The following is a 22822-nucleotide window of genomic DNA, read 5'->3' as shown; positions in this document are numbered from 1 at the left end:
CTTGTGACCATATTAACTAAAAAAAAAGCATTAAAGAGCTATTTTATCTTTATTTTTTTCTCTAAAATAAAAGTAAAATTACTATAGGACATAAAATTAATAATGAAATATTCACATAATATCTTTAACGGAAAAAAAAATTTAGAGGTCACTGCAAAATAAGTGAGCAATTTAATTAATTTATTCCTTAATTTTAGTTACTAATATTTTGGCAAGAATTATAGTTGTATTGGGCCGGATTTCTATTGGCCCGTATAAGAAGTCGGAGTGGGCCAAACCCCAAGAGATCTAAAGCAGAGAAAAGCCCATATAATCTAAAATATAGGGTGTAAATTATAAAATTACGCGGTATATAGTAATCGGAGAATTAACTTAAACAGGCCAAACTTTTGGACCGATGAACAGTAGCAGAGAGACTCAAAGAAGATCTCTTCGACCTCGCGCATCTCTTGTTCGACGAAATGCTTCTGTTAATCCTAACCAACCCCGCCGTTTGTTAGGATACGTGCTTACCTCATCTGGGAGATCGAGGAGAAGAGCTTAGTCCACATCGCTGAGTAGAAGTAGTCGCCGATGTGTTTGTTTACTTCTCGATCGTTTCTTTTTCTGGTTGTTGTTTGAAGCTGGCGAAGATCTCGTGAGTTGGCTAGATCGGGATCTGATGTTGTTGTTACTTATTAGTCGGGTTTAGAAGGAGAGGGGAGTACCTTTTTACTTGATCTTGGGATTTAGTCTCGGTTTAGAAGAGGAGGATGCTCGGATTAGGGTTTCAGAGATCTCGGAGATCTCCATGGGAGGTCTTGTATTCTGCACTATTCTCTTGCGTCCTCGTGCTCTTCTCGCAGTTAGCTCTTGCCATGGTTCCTCGAGTTTTCGAGTCCATTTCCCTCCTCGCTATGCTCCCCATCTCCGGTATCTCTCTCCCTCCGTGATTATTTCCATGTCATCAGATTTTTTTTTTCTTTTCATAATCTTATCTTATTTGATGATCTTTTTATGCAGGTTTTGTATTCATTGCCACTATTATTGCCGGTAGATGGTGGCGGCGGCTCCTTGGTGTATCTTTGTCGGCTCCGGTTTTTGTTCTCTTCAATATATTGTTTCTATGGGGAGTTTACATTTTTGTAATTCGAAAAGGTAGTTTTGTTCAATAATACATAGATCACACATCCAGCGCATTGAGTGAGATTATGAGAGAAGTGTTTATTGCTCTTTTGGATGTTATTTGCTGCCATTACTGATGCCTTGTGAATTTGTCTTTGTTGTTGCAGCAATTTCTTCTTTATTGGACGCTATTCTCAATGGTGAATGTGCTCTACTTTTGTTTGGTCTTTATAGGTAGCAACATTTCCTTTGCCTTCCTTTAATCTCTACATCTCATTGTATATCAAATAAACTCATTGTGCTCCATCAATTTAAGCTGCCATGCTATTTCTTATGACAAACCTTTTGTTCCCTAATTTATTTTGTCTTTGACACTTTAGTACATTCATCTAGTACCGATCTCTCTGTTAGGATTTATTTTGTCCCTCAATCAAGCTTTTTTGGAGCCACTTTATGATGGTTGATGCTTGCTCAGTTGTATATCGGTGATTCGTGAGAATGTGACATGCTTCACTTCCTTTGATTGTTTGACTTGCAGGAGAAGATGTTAACTAGTATTTAACAGATGTACCTTCCTTCTGATTGCAGGATTTTTTCTTGTGATCCCGGAATTGTTTCATATGACTCTTCATATTCAATTGAAGCTAGCTGCAAAGATTTTTCCATGCCCAATTCTCGCTGTGAGGTTAGAAATTGTGTTTGTAAGTTAGAGAAATATGCTTCTTTTTCTTTCCTTTGGACTACATATGTTGCTTAATTCTTAATTTTTTTTTGGCAGGACCCTCCAATATTTCCAAGGGTTAGGTACTGCAACAACTGTAAGACAAGTATTAGGGGATTTGATCACCATTGTCCTGCTTTTGGGAACTGTATAGGTACTTCACCCATTTCAGTATGTGATATAATAAATTGTTCCTCTTTTGCCTCAGATTACATGGTCCAATTTGGTGACAACAAGTTGAAATATTCCAGGTCAGAAGAATCATCGCCTATTTATGGCGCTTTTAACTGGATTTGTTATTGCTGAGTCAACATATACGATGTGTTCAACCCGATGTATGTGATTGAATTCCTTACTTGATGGATGATCTTTTATTGACATTCTGTAATTTGGATAATGATAATTAAGTAATTACCAGTTCATTGGAGTTAGGACATTCCTAATTCCTCAGTTCAGATTTGCGGACAGTATATCATCGTTCTTAGTACATACACTAATTGATTACCTTGTTCTACATTTAGAAGTAATACTTTTGTGTAATGGCTAGTAGATAGATTGTTATAGCCTAATGAAGTTCAACGGCTTTCTCGATCTTGCACAGAAATGCATGTTCGTTGTTTTTTTAATATGCATTTCTATTTCTTAGACTTGTACTCTATAGAGCTTTTCCTGAAATCATAATTAGACGTGCACTCTATTTCTTAGACGTGCATCACTCTTGCATGGGAACACTTAATGATGCTTTGCGATTTTTTGTTCTGTTTAACTACTGCCAGATTCTGATTTATCATTGTCTCCTATAAACAAACCCAGGCACCAAAAACTATAGAACAATTATCCTTTTCATACTTCTCGTGATCATGACTACTTTAACTCCTGCTCAGGTACCAAATCCCATACAAATTTAAAACCTAGTTTGTACTAGGCCATGTTATCTATCTGAACTTAAAAACCTTGTTCATAGTGATGTTCATTCGAAATATTAAAATATGTATATAGCTTGCATCATATGATTGCTAATCACTTTCAAATTCTTAATTTGCAGTTATCACAAGATTCATAAGCACTCCAAAAATAGGATCAGAGGTATGTCCTGCATCTCATACTTTCTTCATAACATGTATATATGAATATGCTCAGATATATCTCATTATTATTTGCTATAGTATTCATCTTTAATTATGGGAGGATATTGATATGCAGACTCAAAGATTAGTGGATAATCAGGCAGGAGATGTAGTATTGTTTCTTACATGCATCATGCTTCTCTGCGCTATGTAGCTATATATTTGATGATACTAGGCAAGCTTGTAATTGAAAGTTTAACTGCTATATTGAATCCATTCAATTAGCACAAGAGTACTATTTGTATTAAACAGTAGCTGGAACCATTAACAAATATCTCTATGACAACATGTAGTTTCTTATAACCAGTGTGAGATTTAAATACTTCTTGCCATCCTAGATCCCAAGTTGGTGAGAACCTTTTATACGAAGAATTCTTTTTTTTTTTTTTTTTTTGGGGGCGCAAAAGGAGATGTCTTTTATTTCCTTAGAAAATTTGTGTTTGTGTAAACACTTTTCATGCAAAACCTTGAAATTTTACATTAGATAATTATTTTATGATTTTTCATAACGAATGACAGATGTTGATGTAAGTATTTCTTGAAAATTGATATACTTTACAGGGCATCGTTTCTCTTAACATGGTAATCAGTACAATGCTTTTCTCTCTCCTCCAAGTGTTGTGGCAGGTATGCTCATGCCTATGCTCCATTTGATCATGATTTTGTGCATCAAATTGCAGGAGCTTTACTTATACATAGTTCCTCTATGTAGTAATATTTTGCAAACATCATGTACTACTGCATTAGTCTATTAGATGGAGAGAGTTGCAACAGTTGCTTCTAATTTAACAATATTGGAAACTCATTTATACTAGTCCTGCCAAAGTATATTATATTTACGATGATGAGATATTTTGTTTGTAAGAACTGTTTTACTGTATTTTCTCGGTAGAAAATTGCGAGGGTGGAAGGCTATCAAGGAGATCTTGGTGTGAGAGAGAATCTCTAGAAACAAAAAAAAACCATGATAAATTTGTATTTGTTACACTACAACAATATGTCCATGCAATTGATCTCCAGTGTATTCGTGTCAGAATTTTTTGTGTTATATATATCAACCAAGTTTCATCTGTGGCACTTATTTCGGAATCTCCAATTAAGAACAAATCTTTGTGGATCTTGCATTATAGATGGATTATGAGAAGTTTAGACAAACTTAAGAGAAAGGACAAACTATCACATGTTAATTTGACGGCTGCTGGGATCTCAGGACCTCTTTTAAGCTGTTTGGGGCTGATATATATATTGATATAGAACTTGAGTTAATACATGTTCTTCACCTTATGAGGTCTCTTAGATCAGTTCTATGTGAATGTTATATCTATGTCTAGTACTTAATGATGGTTTTCAGCTACTCACGCAATATGGCTAATTCTGTATCTTTACTAGGTAGTGTTTTTGATATGGCACATCTATTGCATATGCTTCAACATCAAGACAGAGGAGTGGGTAACTTCAGATCTCCCATGCTTTAGAGTTTTGCTTCATTAGTTTCAGGTCTCCTTCCCCTCACACATCGCTCATAGATTAGCAGTGCAAATTTTCAGATAAACTGGAAGAGATATCCTGAATTCCAGCTCAAGGAGCAGCCTCAACCTGGTAGTTTTGACTGGATCTTTTCTAACCTCTGCGATTGCTGCACTTGGTGCACCTGTCAGTTACTAACATGATTTTTGTGTGCATTCATGTCAGGGAGTTCAGTTTCTGATATCAAGTTTATAAATCCATATGACAAGGGTGTCATTGGCAATTTAAAAGAATTCTTCAGACCAAGATATTAGAAGCCAAAATTTCGGAAGGAAAAACAGGTGGTATGCAAGAGAGCAGAGCAGGGCATAATCGATCTGACAAAATCTTCCAGTCATAGATGGCAAATTTCCATTAAACAAATAGCATAAATCTACTTACGTTCCAGAATTATTTCCACATGTCATGAAAGAATAGGGGAAGGATTTGCATTTGTCTTTCTTTTTTACTTTTTTGAAAGGTCCCATGCGTGCCTCATGCAGTACCCAGATATTACTCCCATTTATTAGTCTAGCATCAAAATCGAGTCACTCAATTTTCAAATTATATGTATGATACTAGCCATTTTGCTTTTTTTACTTGGAATGCTTCGCACCAGCTGCCTCAAGGGTCAAATATATCGTGTGATGGTGGCAAAGGATCGATCAAGTATTCAAGTCTTCCGATGAGTTCTGCCTATATCCTCTCCGAGTGATCAACAGCAAAGTGGTGGGTCTCTGCAATTTATGATGTCGCTGCATCCTAATGGTGTCAATGCGATCGATCGGCTGTCGTATTCGACACGCATATCATTTTTTTTTCCTCTTCTTTTTCCCGTTTACTAATTGGTACCACTTTGGGAATTTTCACACTAGAATGTACACTGCTACCAGACCACTGCGTTTGACTCCCGTAATAGGAAAAGATTTAAATAGTGTAATAAAGGGAATCAAAAGTTCTTAATGCATCATCAATGACATGCGAAAAGAGTGGAGAATTATGGTTCGAGAACATAGAAGAGCTATCCTGAAGAACTAACTCGATGAGTAACTATCCAGACAGGCAATCCCTGAAAGCGGAGAATTAGTAACAAAGTCAAGGCAGTTGATAGACAACATCCAATATCAAAAGAAATAGTATCCTCCAACAAGTCGCTCTTAGTGGTGAATTAGGTCCCAAATAGTATCCACGTACATATATATAAACCAAACGGTTTGGATCTCAGAGAGAGAGAGAGAGAGCAACACAAGGCACACACACTAAGTACAACCAAAAAAATCACAGAAGAAAAGGAATGAGAACAACAAAAAAGCTCAATAAGTCGGATAATAATACCCACCATTTCCAGAGATTGGCATTCCATAAGGCATGGCTGGGTTTGGAACAAAGCCATAGTTGTTGTTGAGCTTGGCCAAGCTAGATTGGCCCTGCATTCCCTCCCTCTGGTAATGCTGCCATAGCTGCTGTTCCTGCACCAGAAGCTGCTGCTTCTTCTCCATGTCGGACATCTGCACGTAGGAAGGAGGAGGAACACTGAGAGATGCTGCGAATGGGTCGCCGCCAATGGTTTGCACTGTGCCATCAGGCGCAGGCAAGGCGAGCACTGGAGTGGCATTTCTTCCAGGCCCAGGCAGCGCGACGCTACTGGCGCTCCCTCCGCTGATTTGGGCATTGACTTGCTGCTTCACAGCGCCTTGGTCGTACATTCCGTTCAAAAGCAGTGGATCGAATCCACCTGCTAGTGTGGCTTTCTGCTTGGAGAGGTTACTCGCAGTCTCAACAAGGGCGAGTTCCCAATCTGCTTTCCCCGGATCTGCGGCAGGTGTTTGCCAAGCTGAGGTCACTTCGGATTGTCCATTGGCAGGGAAAGCCTCCCATGAGCCATTGGTGCCATTGGCGGCAGGTGGTCCAGAGAAAAGAGCCAATGCAAGCTTGTTTCCCTGCTCATCTGCGGTCACAGTGTCTTCCCGGAGATCCAGCAATGGCTGCTCCGGTGGTGGCGGCTTCTTGACTTCCACCTCTACTTTCACTGGCTCAGGTTGCTCCTCTTTGTAATCCTCAGGTGCCGGGAGAGCCTTAATGCTATTCATATCCTCCACTGGCTCTTCCTCTTTAACAGGCTCAGGAGCTGGCTCTCTCGGCGGGGTCTTGGGCCGCCTCGCTCTGTCCCTCATGAACTCCTCCAATGTCTCCAATAGCTTATCGGTGATCCGCTGCACTTCAGGGTACTCTGACGACCGTGCCACTCCCGTGTCTTTGCACCACGCATAGAACGAACACAGCTCATCAATCTGCTTTGCAGCACTGGCATAGGCCTCAAACGCCTTGACGCATTCAGGGTACTCCATATCGAAGAATTGGTCAAGAAGCACAGCCAAGACCTCGCAGATATCTGCGTAAAGCTGGAAGCTTTCCCTTACGATTGGGTACAATGCAATCAGAATCATCCTGCTGTGCTTTGCAGCGCCAGTGGGGCGGCAAGCGAGGAACCGATCAAGCAGCTGCTGCAGTTGGTGCATCCGACCCAACACCCTCTCCGGCTTCATGTCCCTCAAAGGAGTCGGTGGCTTCCGTTCTTCTCCATTGTTGTTGTTGTTGCTGTTCCGGCGATCATCATAGCCATAATTTCCATTCCCATTCTCCGGGGGAGAAGAGTATGGCGACCGTCCATAGCTTCCATACTCACGGGGAGAAGGAGACCTCCACTGGTCTCGATCCCGCGGAGATTGATACGCACGACCGCCGCCTCCACTGGTGCTGCCACCACCACTGATGCTACTACCGCCGCCCTGTTTGCGCTCATAGAGGATGCATTCAAGGCGTTGATCGAGATATAGTGCGTACGTGCGAACGAAGGCAGAGTGATCCCAAGAATGCGAGTGTGCCTCGTCGCGGAAGTCGGACATGTTCAAGAGGCGAGTGCCACGGCGAGTCGCGTACATGACCTCGTGTTGGAAGGCGAGATCACCATCGGAGAGGAGTCGGTGGACGAGCATGAGAGCTTTCAGGGCTACGATCCAATCTCGAGTTTTGCTCAGGCGGCGGGAGATGGCCGCGATGCAGGCGCTCACGTAGCCGCGGGAGTAGGAGGTCAGATTCAAGATCTCGCGGAAGTACTTCTCATCGGCCGGCTCGTCGTCGTGGCTCGTCGCCTTCACAATCGCCACGTCGAGCTCCGGGGCCATGTTGCTCGATACCTTCGCGATCCCTATGCTCGTTTGATCCTTCACCGCCCCAAGCGCTTTCCGGATCGACATTTCTCCCGGTCTAAATCTCTTCCTTTTACCCTTCGATTTGATTTACGCCGCTCAAAGAGGAAAATCCCTGCTCCTTTAATCCAGATCTCTGCTGCTCTATACTTTAATTCGACTTGTTCCACTAGAAAACGAAGAAATTCTCCTCCTCCAATCCGGAACTCTGCCGCTAAACCTAATGATAACATCTTTAAAGTTACAGATCTAACCAAAACCAGATCTAGTCGAAACTAAGACGAAACAGATCTCGATCTATAGCTCACGACCTATAACATCTAGAGGACTTGAATTAAAACCCTAAAAAGATGAAAGCATAGTAGTAGAGACGAGTGCGTACCTGCTTAGCTATAGCTATGGATCCGAGCTCCAAGCTTCTTCTATTGACTCCTCTGACTCTTTGACGTAGAGATCTCGCTCTCTCTCCTCCAAAACAGGAAGGGAAGCAGCTCGGAATGGATCAAACGGATCGGATAGTATCGAGGCCTCCGAGATTAGCGGAGAGCAACAGCCATAGGCGGAGATCGACGAGAGCTTAGAGAGAGAAACCAGAGGAGAGAGAAAAAACCAGTTAGAGGAGAGATCGCTTTCTCGCCGTTCCTCCACCGACTCTTCGTCTCTTCGATCGATCGCGTGGTTGATCTCTCACGCCCTTAAAGAATGGCTTTAGTGCTTTCACCTGTGATTCTACGGACGCCCGTACCAAAACTGCGGACGGATTTATTTAGGATACTTTTACAAATTACCACCCATAGTTTAATCTTATTGCGTAAGGCCTCTTTAGCGTGAAAGAATATTAGGTTAAATACATTTTACTTTGCTAACGTACCTAAAATTATTTTACTTCTTGTATTTTAAAAGGTCTTAAATATAAAACTGTTATTTTTCAGTCAATAACAAAAATACCTCCTCCTAGGAAAAATATGCGGATCAAGTAGCTAAATGACTAAAATAATTATATTTTATATTATTATTCTATCAATTATATTATTAGATATAATATAATTTTACTAAATTTTATAAAAAATAAGATTTAATCATAATTATCATATAGTTGCACAACCTAGAGATCTTCTCCTCATTTTATGATGTATCTCTTGTTAATATTAGCTTAATTTTGGCATACTACCCATAGTATGAAAAAATAGTTAACAAAAGGCTATGAGAATAAAAAATTAAAAATATGAAGAAGAAAAAATAATGAATAAGAAATAACCATTCCTGGCATCCAAAAATATAACAAAATGAAGGAATTTCTCTTGCTAAGTTATTTTGGATGCTACTAAGTTAAGTTTGATGAAAAAAATTAACATTTTTATTTTAATTATAAATAAAAGGACTGATAGCTAGCTTTTTTTTTTTTCAAACGAGCTATATTTCAGTATTTTACTTTTAATTTTATCTGTGTAACATTAAACGTACTTTACAAATAACTCCTCTTCTTTCATGTTTATTAGCAAAAAGGATACTTTGAGGTCAAGACTCAAGAGGGAGCATACCGCATACGTCGGTCGGATACCATGGAAATCATATCGATACGAAACGCATAGAAGAAAATATGCGGGAGTTGGGAGGAGAGGGTGGGTGGGTTGTGACGGCCAGCAGAGACACGCCGAGTTGTGAGTTGTGTGGACGTGAATAACGCGACGAAGACTTCCATAATACGTGATTATTAATTAACTAATTAATTAATCGACGATAATAGGGAAACATGCAAATTATTACGTTTTAATTTAATCCTTAATCCTTCCTTAATCGCAGACATTTTTTTTAAAAAAAAATATCTAATACATTGACTATAGATACAAAGTTTAAGGTCAAATTTTTCAAGAATTTTATGTTAAAAGGTAATATAGTCTTTTATATTCCTTCAGTTGGTATTATGTGAAAACTAACTCAAGTTGAATGCGGCTGATAATAAAAAGAAAACGGGGGGTGTCTTTATAAATTTCCGTAAGTCATATTAGTCCCTAATGTTAGAATATAATGTACGACCAAGTCCGAGAGGACTAACTTCTTAGCGTAAATATCTAGTAATCTATATTTAATACTTGGTCATATTCAAATTAGACCCGGTAAAATTCCTTCCAAATTTGACTCTCATGTATTCTTCTACTTGCAAGTAGACAAACAGAGCTGTGGATAAATCATTTGAAATACGAGTTGAAAAATAGTGAAATATCTTAGTTTTGGTCAACCCACAATGATATAGTGTGACTATTTAATCTTTGCAAAACAAAGGTTTAGTATAAAGTATGCAAAAAGATCCTGTCACTTTCACAAATTACCCCTTGGTGTGCTTCCTTTTCTTTATTACTAAGAATCTCTCTCTCCCTCTCCCCCTTTTGTTCCTTTTGCTGCCTTTTTATCATGATATAATTTGCAAAATAGTGTATGAATAATAGCATCTTATCTTACTCAGATAAACTACTATAAAAGTATTTGATGTGATGGAAATTGAAGGAATCTAACATAACTAACGGGTTTATCTATTATGGGCTTACAGTATATCCAATAAATCATACATTGAGTCACCTAATAATATCAGAAAATAATAAACTTAATTAAAAAATATTTAATGAATTTACTTAATCATATATTTTAAGATCAATTTTGTTTATATTTTTAACTCTATATTTAAATCAGTTAATGAACACTGAAATTTGTAGATTCTAGCATGCAAGAGAGACAAGGTATCTAATTTGAGTATAATCATTGACAAACTAAAAGCAAAAGGCAATTCTAGAGAATGGCATCTCTTAGTGACTAAGCAAATGCACTTATTGGTTTGTTCTCTACTTTCTTTAAGAGAAATATCTATGATAGCAAGCAATTCGATATAATGCTTCATCTCGTTGTTATTTTTATAGGAATAATTATACCTAGATCTTTTAAACTATCGCTTACTTTTATATAACCTTTTTATAAGTATTGCTTATATTTTGTGACGTACTTAGTTATTCGTTAGATTTTTCTATCGATATTCGAGATCCATTTTACTATTATTAGAGGAGAAAAAATATATACAAAGATTGAGAATCCTTAGATCTTTCGGGAGTCATTTGTAGATAGTGAGAATTAATTATAATTGAGGCCATCAAAATATCATTAAAATAAAAGAGAATCTGTATAGAAATAGGCTATAGTTTAGAGGTATGTAATTAGCTCTTATTAATATACAAAAGAGGACCATAAGCCATCTGTTATTAGATGTTAGTCTTTTAAACTAGTGTTGGATAGCTAAGCCCATGAAGGCCTAGCCTTCATGTATTAGTATTCAGAAGAGGGAAGCCACTAATCACCATGCATATGAAAAGGCCCATGAAGGCCTTCATAGGCTTTAATCTCTATATCTACATTGATACCCTTTTAAACTTTTTGATTTACATATATAGTTTTCTAAATTTAATGTTTAATTATGTATCCATTAAAATTTATAGTTTTTTTAGAGATATTTTTTTGACCTTCAAGTTACCTTTGACAGTTGTAAACTAATAAAATATTTTATTAAATTTAACAAATGAAAAGATGTAAGTGTTATTTTTTTTTTAAATTAAAAGTACTACATACAATAAGAATAAAATAATTTCTAATTTTTTTTTAATAATTAACTTGATAAGATCGAGTTGGATTTGGGAAAACTTATTTGTAATAATTCGAATATTATCTTATATATTTAATTATAACAAAATATGCACAATTGTAATTAATATATATAAACTTCTATAATTTCTATGTGGATATATATTTCAAAAAATAAATAAATTTCTATGTGGATAAAAGTTTGGCGACTGTCCATTCAGATGCACCTCTCTCGGCGGGACCCGTCGTACAAGAAACCTCCACAAGAGATCGCACCAACAGCAGTACTCGACCAGTCATCGCTCGCCACGTTGAGCAAGCACTGTGTATTCCATTGACCATGCACGTGTCCACCACTAATCGCCCTTGGAGTGATCCGTCTGTGAACCTTCCACTCGGTGATTATTGGGATTCGTGACCGTCGGATCGAGCTGGGAGGGTGGTGGTTGTGGTGGAGGGTCCACGTCATCTCGGGAACCACGTCACCCCATGTGCGGGCTCGTTTCGTCCCGCTCCATGGCGGGGCCCGCATTGGCGGCTACGGCTCGTACTGGCCGTAGCCAGCTACGAGTTAAGCCGAGCCTAGCCGAGCCGAGCAGAGAGGAAGTGGTCCTGGTCGTCTTCTTGAGCGTGGTACGTTGCTTCGTATAAGATTATAGATGACAACTAACACATGAAGGTCTGCATTCAGACTTCTTCGTATATTCAAAATTATTTCTCTTCACGAGTCTTTGACCTTTGATCCAACTGAGCTACTATTTTATTAATTAAGCTTATTATTTTTATTTATGATTTATTATTCTTGAAAGCCTATGAAATCATTTATTTTCCTTTTCTTTGTTTCGCTAGATTGTTTTGCAATTTTTATATAGGAGTCTATTCTTTCTAGTTTTCTTGTTTTTATACTTGTATTATTATGTGTTATATATATATTTTTTTTCATAGAAGTAAGAACTCAATAGTATTATCGTTAGTATTCAAACTTAAGATCTCTCGTCCAATGCGAGACATTTTTAACAATTTGAATGCCGTCCGGTTGGCTATCATTGTATGCTATCATAATTGTTTCAATTATTTCTCCAAAAAATGTTTTAGAACTAATAAGCGAGTAAATTATATTAACTTTATAAGACCCTTGTACTTCGGAAATGGGATTGAGTGTGGCCAATTTTCCTTTAAATCTATTTGAGCACGCTCTTGAACACACATTAATATATCGATCGTGTGCATTTGAACTGCTTTTTTTATTGCACTTACCTTAATCTTATGACTTAACTGCTGCAAGTTAGTAACATGTTATTTGAAGAGGATAAAGTCAATCAGAGCTAGAAGATGGCGACGACAATATGATGAAAGAAGAAAAGAGAGATAATGAGAGGAATATGAAAGAAAAAGAGAGAAAATTAGGGAAGAAAGAATTTCACCGCTACGCAAGGAGAGAGAAAGCCACCATCAATGAAAAAAATAGACCTCAACTTGAGGGGAGAAAAGATGGCATAGCCTTCAATCTCTCTAAGCTACATTTTTATGTGTTGCTCTCTCACTCTCATGTCACTGCTCATTTTCTAAGATTATCGATAGGTAAAGTGTAACTGGGTTTGTCGATGAAGAGAAGAGTGAAGGGGTGGAAGGTCTTTTCACCCCACCTCTGTTGTTATTGTACCATTTCCTCCCCTTATGCCACTACCAAGCTCTTCACTTCTACTTCTACTAAGCATTTAGTGTCATTGTTAGATCTACCGTGGTCTGAATTTATAATAGATTATAATAGATTATTGTGCTTCTATTACATGCACTACTTTCTCACCCGCCACAACTGAATCCGTGAACAGTAGAATCCAAAAGGAATTGACTTTTAATTGTGAAAATTAGTGACCTAATTAAATGGTTGAAAGGCCCCTTTTTACTAATTTATGGTACCAAGTCTATAGACCAATCACATTGGTTAGGAATTCGTCCTTTTTAGAATATCTTTTGGTATTATAAAATTATTAATCCATTACCAACCGAGATATATCTTATACCCTATTAAAATCATCAAACTAATACTTAGAAGTAGAAGTTCTTTTGATTTAATTATTATTATTATGATGACAAATAAAAGTCCAAACCAACCATTACTCTTCTTGTCCTCCGCTACCTTATCATGACCCGCTATTCCCAAAGTTAGGAACGCATCCCTTTTGGTATCCTATATATATAATAGAGAAAATTTTATTTTACCCCTTCCATTTTATGTTATTTCTAATAGACCTTTTAGTTTTTTAGCCCGTCTAATTTGACCCCTATTGAGTATTGAAGGGTGTTGTAGATAATAAAATAGAAATAAGAAAAAGAAGAAGGGGTTTGAAATGTAAAAGGAAGTCATAAAGCAAAATCCAGTCACGCTCCAGCTCGGCTAGACGCGGGAATAAGGTATCTCTCTTATTCGCGCGAATAAATATTTATCTATCCGAGCTAAGCCACAGCTCAAGCTGCGGAGAAGAAAATATTCTTAAAATTAGTATTTTGGAAAGATAAAAAATAAAAAAATAAAATAGAGAAGTCCGCAACTATAGCTTCTACCTCACCCCTGCCCCTTTCTTCCTCTTCCTCTTCCTCTTCCTCTTCGTCTCTCTTAAACGTAAACGCTCGCGATTTTCTGGCGACGATTTCTTGAGGGAGTTCCCAATTTTGAAATAGAGCCTCGTCCGAAACCTAGATCTCTCTTCTTTTCTCATCGATACCGGCCTTGATTGGTTCTCCGAGGATTAGGATGGAGGAGGAGGCGAAGGGAGCGGAACCGGAGGCGGCGGCGCCGGTTCCGGCGGCGGAAGATGGGGTGAAGGTGGTTGTACAAGGGTTGACCGTGGCGGTGGAGGAGATCGCGGCCATATCGGAGTTTAGGAATGCTTACAAGAAGCAGTTCTGTAACCTATCGCGGCGGATCAAATTACTGGCTCCGATGCTCGAGGATCTGAAGGAGAGCAAGGTCCCGATCCCCGAGAAAGCGGTGGAGACCCTAGCTCCGCTGAAGGAGGCGCTAGATTCCGCCAAGGAGCTGCTTCGACTGGGAAGCGAGGGGAGCAAATTCTTCCTGGTATGATCTTCTCGGATTGCTTTCTTTTGTTCCTCTTATTTTTCATATAATTATACTATTAAATGTTGATTGAGATAAAATTAGTGATGATTGTTGATGCTAATGCTTCTCTCTATTCTAATCCCAATCAAGTGCAAAGGGGTGTTAGAGTTCTTGTAATTTTTATGGGTATGTGCTTCATAGGGTTTTCAATCTGGTGCTCAATGTTTTTGGATTTGTACGTGAAGTTATTTTATTTCAGTTCCTAGGTAGATAGGTGAAAGCTTGTACCTTGATTCAGCTTTTTGGTGTTCTTCCATGATGTTCGAAGCAACAACGTTATGATATATATTTTTCATTTCATTAGTTATAAAAATTGTTGAATGAAGCTGTGATAGTAAGTAAAAAAAGCACGAGCTCTCATAACTGAAAAATGAAAATACAGGGACTTTATAGGCAAAATATAAAAGCTGATTCTTTCTATATCTACCTAAAGTGGTTTTGGATTTTCTGTCCTAAATTGTCCAACTTTTTGAAGAAATTTTACGTTGCCCATTAAATAAGATTATTTTTTCCTTCTAAGCTTCTTCCTTGCAAGCTTAGTTAGATTTCATAGATAGATTCATATTAAGTATCTAATCTTTTCTTGTTCAATAGTTCACAGCTCACTCAATAAGGACTGCACTTGTCGGAGTAATTACCTGTTAACAATTAAGCTTTTGAATCTCAACCTGCCTTCAGTCTCAGATATTGCTGATCAGCTGGTGTATGTTATTGACTTGCTGGAATAAGATGGCAAAAAGCTCTGTAGAACTTTGAAGTTTAATTCCTAGATGTTTGTCTTCTGTGCAATTGGATACTTTTTAATTTAATTTTTGAAAACTAGTGTTCATTTTTCTTGGCTAATTGACTCTCTTCTTGTATCTGACTATTCCACCACCCTCATGAGTTAAAAATCTTGTTGATAAAAGAAAATTTCTAGAGTTGATTAATAGGAAGCCGCTATATATTTGGCAGTTGAGGCAGCTGTATATTGAATATGTCTACTCAAGGACCTTTTTTTCTTCTTCTGGAAGAAATCATCTGTGTGCTATTTATTGGGGCACACATGCTTTTTGGACTATAAAGCAGTTTTCTTCAGATAATTAGTCAGTATCGTAATCAAAGGCAGAGCCACGTTCATGGTAAGGGGGCCATGGCTCCTCCTAAAGTTCCAAAATTACTGGCATTAAAGTAGGAAATTTGTGTAATTTATAATTTGGCCTCTTTAATTTATGTAATTTTGCTATTTTGCCCCCTCTTAATCTCTCATTAACTCCATGTGGCCCCACCTAACCCATATATGGTTAAGATTGCAAAACATTAAGAGTTTAGAAAGAAAGTGGCAACTTTACAGAATGGTAGCATATGTGGATTATGGAATATTTCGAATAGGTTTCCTATTAATTAAAAACTATAAGAACTTCCTAAGTCTTTGTGATTGGTTTTCTAAAAAAAAACAGAAAACGTGGACAAGAAGCATAATGATAGGATATAATCTAATCTAATCCCCTCCTCTCACATTCAATATTTTGTCCCATAGACTTTGCTACTTTTCAATTAAGAAGAAAATGACAAGCAAATTGATTAATCTCATTTCTTTCATGTTTAAGTGTTCTCTCTCTCATATTAATTTATCGTCCTTTTTATTATCTAATGTTTGAGCATCTCATGTGATCGCAATAATACATATAATTACCTTTTGTTTTCTTGATTTTTGTTAATTGTTTATAAAAATTATTACTTCCATTGAGGTGTGTATTTCGATATAACTCCAAAAGATGTAGCGATTTGAATTTAAACTTTTGATATAACTTAAAATGATAAAATTTCATCCAATGCTTTCAAAATATGAAGCCTGAATCAGTTATTACTAATTAATTTTTTAAAGCTTGCATCTTCTTTCTATGATTTTTCCCCCTAGAGTGTGCATGTTCCCCCCAATTGAAAAATCCTGGCTCTGCCACTGATAGTAATCATTCTGGCCATTCTGAACTATCTTGTCATACTTAGAGAACAAAAGGATTTCAGAGTGACGTCATTGTTAATGTGCAAATCTCATAGATTCATTTTGTAGGATACTGCAGAAAAGCATTTCTCACTTGTATTTTACCACATTTCTAAGAGGGTGTAACTGTGTAAGATATGTTTATCTTTTAACTTGAAGAATTAAAATGTTATAAGGGCCTATTTCCCATGTACTTTATGTATGAAGGTCAGACTTCTCCACTTCCATCAGAAACACTCACTTTTGGATTTTGATTTGCAAATCTTCTTTTCTTTTTTCTTTCTTTTTTTCTTCTTTTTTTGTTGGGTGCAAGTAGCTGCTTTCTGAAGTGTTCTAGAGACTTGCTAGACAGTTTCTATCAGGAAGGAAAAGAAGTTATCACACTGTCTTATGGTATTTCTAATTTGTGCTATCTAATCTTAAAACTGTCTGGTGAGCCGATTTTATGTTTTTTGGAAGTTTGCAAAAAATTCATCCTGTTGATTCTTGTTTGTTTTCTTTGGCTGTTTCATGTATACTAGTGATCAAGTATGTATTGAATTCTTGCTATGTCATTTCACTGATTCCTGCCTTTTCTTTTTCTTCAGGTTCTGGAGAGGGATAGTATAATGAAGAGATTTCAGCAAGTCACTTCTCAACTTGAACAAGCTTTGGCTGGAATTTCTTTGGAGGATCTTGACATATCGGATGAAGTTAGAGAACAGGTAGGACAACATGTTTTAGGTGTTCCTCTGAAAAGTACCATCTTTTTTCTTAAGTTGTTCAATGTTGTGGAAGTTCCTCCTTCATTTTCTTAGTACAGAAATTATAAAACCTATAACTTTGTACAGGTTGAGCTTGTGCATTCTCAGTTTAAAAGGGCAAAAGAACGTGTGGATACATCTGACACTGAGCTCTTTGATGATCTTTTAACTGTCTACAGTAGTAATAACGATGCCAATCTTGATCCAGCCCTTCTTCGTAGATTGGCAGAGAAGTTACAGTTAATTACCATTTCTGACCTCAAACAAGAATCACTATCTTTGCATGAGATGGCTGTAAACAGTGGTGGAGATCCTGGCAAAATCATTGAAAGGATGTCAATGTTGTTGAAGAAGATCAAGGATTTCATGCAGACTCAAGACCTTGAAATGGGCTCACCAACAAATCCAAAGGCTCCTCCTCCCATTGGGAAGTCCAGATCTCCTGTAATACCGGATGATTTTCGTTGCCCAATATCCTTGGAGTTGATGAAGGATCCTGTTATTGTGGCCACCGGACAGGTATAACTTTTGCTTTTGTAGTCTATTGTTCTCTTGGTCCTTCAAGGTTCCAATAATCATTTAGTCTACTTTTGCAGACTTATGAGCGAGTTTGTATAGAGAAATGGCTGGAGGCTGGACATGATACATGCCCAAAGACGCAACAAAGGCTTTCTAGTACATCTCTAACCCCAAATTTTGTCCTCCGCAGCCTCATAGCTCAGTGGTGTGAGGAAAATGGTGTGGAGCCACCAAAACGCCCTGTTAATCCTAACAAGACACCCTCACCCTGCTCTGCAAGTGAGCATGCTAAAATTATTGAGCTTCTGCAAAAATTGTTATCCCAAAACCTTGAAGACCAAAGATCAGCTGCAGGAGAGCTCCGTCTCCTTGCCAAAAGGAATGCTGAAAATCGTGCTTGCATTGCTGAGGCTGGTGCTATTCCTCTTCTTGTGAGTCTTCTATCAACGCTCGATGTACGCACCCAGGAGCATGCAGTCACTGCTCTCCTGAACCTCTCCATCTATGAGGAGAACAAGGGTAGAATAATTATATCGGGAGCTGTTCCTGGAATAGTCCAGGTGTTAAAGAGGGGCAGCATGGAAGCCCGGGAGAATGCTGCAGCCACACTCTTCAGCCTCTCGGTGGTTGATGCGAACAAGGTAACAATTGGGGGTTCTGGGGCAATACCTCCTCTTGTCTCATTACTGCATAATGGCAGTCAACGAGGCAAAAAGGATGCTGCTACAGCACTTTTCAACCTGTGTATATTTCAGGGTAACAAGGGAAAAGCTGTGAGAGCAGGGGCGATCCCAATACTAATGGAACTTCTGTCACAACCAGAAGAAGGGATGGTAGATGAGGCCCTTGCTATATTGGCAATACTCTCAAGTCACCCTGAGGGAAAGGCAGCCATTGGTGCAGCAACAGCAATACCTGTTCTAGTTGAGGTGATCAGAAGTGGCTCTCCAAGAAACAAGGAGAATGCAGCAGCTGTTCTGGTGCATCTTTGCAATGGGGAGCATCAGCATCAGCACCTTGCTGAAGCACAGGAGCAAGGCGTGATATCCTTATTGCAGGAGCTTGCTCAAAGTGGCACAGATCGGGGAAAAAGAAAGGCAATACAACTGCTTGAGCGCATGAATAGATTCCTCGAACAACAGAAACAAGCTCAAGCTGATGCTCATGCTCACGGTCATGTTCAGGGTCAAGCTCAGGCTCAGGCTCAGTCACAAGCAAATATTGAGCAGTAAGGCTTTCACTTTTGGAAGCTTTTCTTGACTGATGAGGTTTTTGATTGTTGGCTTGTTTGAGGTAAAGGGGATTCAAGGGAATGATGGTTTAACTATAAAGCTTGCAGGTGGAAGATCACCAGCAATGCTAGTTTGTAAGTCCGGTGTTTGTTGTGAGGTTTGCATGTGGGACTTTCATTGGATTGTTTTTAATTCGACATTGCCATGAGTTAGGAAGTGCGGGAGAAGTCTCGAACAGTTGACTTGCATGTAGTGTTGTACAATTACCACGATTCAAGGTATCATCCTCAATTTTTACAGAAGGATTTGTATTCTTGTGACATTATATGTATCCTCATGGAAAAACGGCAACAGAATAGTTAATTTGGTTATTTATTCAGTAACATTTCCTGTATCTGGTTGTACATCTTTTATATCTATTTTATGAAACCCTGGATGTGATTCATAAGCTAGTCAATCTAGCAGTGCCAACAAGCTGCAAGAGACATCCGTATTCTCTTTGAAGTTGAAATTCTTATATTGATTATGATGGGAAAGCAGCTCTACGATATTTATCAGGTGAGATTGGCCAATACTGATCCTTGTTTATAGGATGCGTAAAGAAGCCTTGGAGTAGGCCTTATTACTTGAGCAAATTCTCTGCAGTCCCAACTGCAGAAATTTCCCTCGACAGTCTATAACAGGCTCTCTAATATGTTTGCTGCACATGAATTTGGCCACACTGCCAAGTATCCTGACTGTAGGAATATCCTGCAGACCCGGCTGCAATTCTGCAAACCGTCTACTTCCCCTGATTAATGGTGTGATTTGAAGTGTGTGTAGATGACCCAAACTCCTCAGGCCAAACTGACACTTAGGGGGTGGCAATCGGGTCGGGTTAGCCGGGTTCGGGTCGAGTCAGATTCGGGTCGGGTTAAGATAGTACTAACACGAACACGACCCGTTTAATAAACGGGTCAATTTTTCTAAACACGAACACGACCCGTTTATTAAACGGGTAACACGACACGACCCGTATAACCCATTTAATAAATAAATTATATTTTTATATAACCCGTTTAACCCGTTTAATAATATATTATATTTTTTATTCAACTCATTTAACCATCCGTTTAACCCGTAAATACAACCCATTTAAATTTACATCCATTTAACCCGTTTAGAGTTAATCGGCATAATACATCACCCGCAGAGATAAACTATCACAAATTTACACAAATCCAGCATAATTTACAATATTGTAGGAAAATTTAGTAAAAATAAATTCAAATTGTCTCAAGCTTCAACGTTGGTGTTGACAAAGCAGCAGCGGTGGAGGCAAGGCTCTAGGAGCTGGCTCCCATGGCGCGAGCTCCGGATCTGCCAAGGAAGACGAGGTGGTCGGTGCGGCTAGGGACGGAGAGGCGGTTGGAGGAGAGTGAACACAGCAAAGAGAGGAGAGGAGGGCAGGCGGAGACGGGGAAGGGGATGGAGGCACCGTGGCAAGCAAATACAAGGACGGAGGCACCGCGGCAGACGGTTGCGGCAAGCGAAGAAAGAGCGGGGGCGGCAGGCGGAGATTGCAGCACGGCGGCAGGCGGAGACTGCAGCACCGCAAAAAGCGAAGACAGGGAGAGGAGGAGAGGAGACGCGGCAAGCGGAGAAAGAGAGCGGGGGTGGCAGGCGGAGACTGCAGCACCGTGAAAAGCGAAGACAGGGAGAGACTCGGTGGTGGGCGGTAGGCGGAGACAGAGAGAGGAGACGGCAGGCGGAGATGCAGGAGATGGGGAGTGCAGATGGCAGGCGGAGACGCGGGAGATACGAGAGACGCGGAGTGGAGACGGCAGGAGGCAGGCGGAGATGCGGGAGGCGGCAGGCGGAGACGCGGTGGCAGACGATCGCCGCTGGAGAGAGAGATTAGAGATGTGGGCAAAAATTTGGAAAGGCAGAGGCGGCTGGAGTGGAGAGTGGGGAGGGTTAGCCGGTTAGGTATATATATATATATGTATATATATATATATATATATATTTGAGAGAGAGGGTTAGGTTATATATATATATATATATAAACGGGTTGGCGGGTTAACCCGTCCCAATTAGACCCGACCCGTATAATTAAACGGGTCAAACGGGTCAAAACGGGTCAGTTGTATAAACCCGAACACGACCCGTTTATTAAACGGGTTAGGCGGGTTGACCCGTTTATGACCCGAACCCAATTATACCAAACCCAAACCCGATTAAATGCCGGGTTATCGTGTCGGGTTATCGGGTCGGGTCAAATTTTGCCACCCCTACTGACACTGATTTTACCAGATGAGGTCGGAGCAATTCATTGGAAGGCAACGATAGCAGTCCAAGGTAAATTTGTTTTCTGACATAATTTGTGAAGTTGGTCTGCCACAATTTTTTTTTTCTTCTCTTTTTATTGTTCTTGTTAATGCATAACATGGAAACTTTTGGAGTTCTTGCTATGCTTATGTATCTGCAATTCAAATGTTTAGAGCCTCTCTTTTCTCTGTCCTACACCTAGGTGGCTTGCAAAAACGCATATACTGCTATAAGCACACCCTTCTATCATCTATGATGGCATGGTTGGGCCTGGGCTGTGAGGCCCTCAAGCTAATAAAGTAATAATTCATTTTGAAGGCCATACAAGAGGAATAGACACTCAGGGATGATCTATATAGTATTAACAGTTTTCAGCCTTTGTGGATTGTTGTTTGATCATGTGTAAATTTTAACTATTTTATCAATCCTTAAAGTTCTTTTGATGGTGGTAAAATTAGGAAGAGATATATTTGTATAGTTGTGAGTGGCAGGACTCTGTCACCAGAAATTAGGCTAAATCACATCTGAATTAAGAGTCACAATCTCTATAAGTGGCTTCACCCTTGAATCCAGACATTTATATACAACTATCTGAAGTTTTACTTTCCGTTCGATGTTAATTGAACTAGACCTCACATATCCCCACTCAATAATGAAGGATTCAATGATGGGTGGATCTATAGTTTCATTTATAGACAAATTGTCTCCAAAACCACATGAGCTTCACACTACCTTTTCTTCTACCTTAAGGTAGCCACTAAGCAGTCGTCTTTTCTGATGACAGTGGGCTATCATGTTCATTGCTAGACAACAAAAGCTCACCCCACAGGAGGGAGGAGGCCCACATGGACTTCTTTTCTCCTCTACAGGCTCCATGAGAAGGAGAGGAGCAAGTAATGTGAAGCACGAGGCGCCATAAGCACACACGCATGGCGATAAGAACCTTAGATGATGAATTAGTTACATCATGACACACCTTTTAGTCACCAGGGCTCATCACTAGTTGTGTATTCAGTGGACCAACTAACTTTAAGTCCAGTTCAATGAACAATGGCCAAATGCCAAGCATTATTTTATCAAACTGTACACCAGTTACTGCTCCATCTTGATTCTTCACTGGCCTTGCTACTGCCTACTGATTGCAGTAAAGGAATTGATTACGAGGATTGGGAGAGATGATCTGAGATATATGCCATCAATATCTTTGGGTGAAAGGGAAAGAGCAAAGTTTATAGCAAGGACAGGTGCCAAGCCATATACTTATGTTACTTTAGCTTTTGGGCAGGAGAGAGGGAATTTGGCAATCAGTAGTAACAACTCATAATAATGGTATAGGCTACTCTTTCCTCTACTTTGATCTTTTTGACTCAAAAGTGGTGAGATTTTCCTGAAGATCCCTTGTTGACTGTTGACTGGATTAGAGATTTATTCCATCGACTTGAATGCTTAATCTGCGGTGCTGAGTGTTTTCACAGATAAAGTTTCTCAAATAAGCTGCAAGCTCCATTTAGTTGTTGGCCTCTTTTGCTAGATGACTGGAATTTTCACTTCTTATCCATTTTCAAGATCAAGGCCAGACCATTAGTGTTGTTGGTGTAGACATCCTAGTTATTCTTCACATC

The 22822-nt window shown here is 39.1% G+C and overlaps 3 protein-coding genes across 6 annotated transcripts; 2 read left to right on the top strand and 1 right to left on the bottom strand.

The window, feature by feature from the left end:
• The first annotated feature begins 357 nt into the window (after positions 1 to 357).
• LOC140791203 (uncharacterized) lies at positions 358 to 5076 on the top strand. Of its 4 annotated transcripts, none has more exons than XM_073141617.1 (11): positions 358 to 912; positions 1003 to 1137; positions 1272 to 1338; positions 1693 to 1789; positions 1883 to 1979; positions 2077 to 2160; positions 2871 to 2911; positions 3514 to 3579; positions 4342 to 4397; positions 4487 to 4551; positions 4645 to 5076. In XM_073141617.1, exons 1-11 carry the CDS (start codon positions 753 to 755, stop codon positions 4731 to 4733), a joined length of 957 nt encoding a protein of 318 aa, XP_072997718.1. In that variant the 5' UTR covers positions 358 to 752; the 3' UTR covers positions 4734 to 5076. The 4 variants fall into 4 exon arrangements, with proteins under 4 accessions (XP_072997718.1, XP_072997721.1, XP_072997720.1 ...); XM_073141620.1 differs by having other exon boundaries at positions 370 to 912; positions 4500 to 4551; positions 4654 to 5022; XM_073141619.1 differs by having other exon boundaries at positions 370 to 912; positions 4500 to 4551; positions 4645 to 5022.
• A 519-nt stretch (positions 5077 to 5595) lies between these two features.
• LOC140791202 (probable clathrin assembly protein At4g32285) lies at positions 5596 to 8408 on the bottom strand. Its single transcript, XM_073141616.1, has 2 exons — positions 8050 to 8408; positions 5596 to 7887 (listed from the first exon to the last, which is right to left on the bottom strand). The coding sequence occupies exon 2, from the start codon at positions 7713 to 7715 to the stop codon at positions 5772 to 5774; it is 1944 nt and encodes a 647-aa protein (XP_072997717.1). The 5' UTR covers positions 7716 to 7887; positions 8050 to 8408; the 3' UTR covers positions 5596 to 5771.
• Positions 8409 to 13824: 5416 nt separating this feature from the next.
• On the top strand, positions 13825 to 19284 carry LOC140791146 (protein spotted leaf 11-like). Its single transcript, XM_073141554.1, has 4 exons — positions 13825 to 14370; positions 16984 to 17100; positions 17227 to 17658; positions 17736 to 19284. The coding sequence occupies exons 1-4, from the start codon at positions 14047 to 14049 to the stop codon at positions 18888 to 18890; spliced, it is 2028 nt and encodes a 675-aa protein (XP_072997655.1). The 5' UTR covers positions 13825 to 14046; the 3' UTR covers positions 18891 to 19284.
• The last annotated feature ends 3538 nt before the right edge of the window (positions 19285 to 22822 follow it).

Source organism: Typha latifolia, chromosome 6, assembly GCF_019914945.1.
Source record: "Typha latifolia isolate L0001 chromosome 6, TyphaL0001v2, whole genome shotgun sequence".
NCBI lineage: Eukaryota > Viridiplantae > Streptophyta > Magnoliopsida > Poales > Typhaceae > Typha > Typha latifolia.
The sequence above is the reverse complement of the archived record's forward strand: the minus strand, read 5'-3'. Positions and strand labels throughout refer to the sequence as shown.

Excerpts from the sequence above, each read along its gene's own strand:
- LOC140791146 (XM_073141554.1), top strand. The coding sequence starts at position 14,047 with ATGGAGGAGGAGGCGAAGGGAGCGGAACCGGAGGCGGCGGCGCCGGTT. Across the intron at positions 17,101-17,226 it reads CGGATGAAGTTAGAGAACAG|GTTGAGCTTGTGCATTCTCA; the intron begins GTAGGACAACAT and ends AACTTTGTACAG. Across the intron at positions 17,659-17,735 it reads TTATTGTGGCCACCGGACAG|ACTTATGAGCGAGTTTGTAT; the intron begins GTATAACTTTTG and ends CTACTTTTGCAG.
- LOC140791203 (XM_073141617.1), top strand. The coding sequence starts at position 753 with ATGCTCGGATTAGGGTTTCAGAGATCTCGGAGATCTCCATGGGAGGTC. Across the intron at positions 1,138-1,271 it reads CATTTTTGTAATTCGAAAAG|CAATTTCTTCTTTATTGGAC; the intron begins GTAGTTTTGTTC and ends TTGTTGTTGCAG. Across the intron at positions 1,339-1,692 it reads CTTTTGTTTGGTCTTTATAG|GATTTTTTCTTGTGATCCCG; the intron begins GTAGCAACATTT and ends TTCTGATTGCAG.
- LOC140791202 (XM_073141616.1), bottom strand. The coding sequence starts at position 7,715 with ATGTCGATCCGGAAAGCGCTTGGGGCGGTGAAGGATCAAACGAGCATA.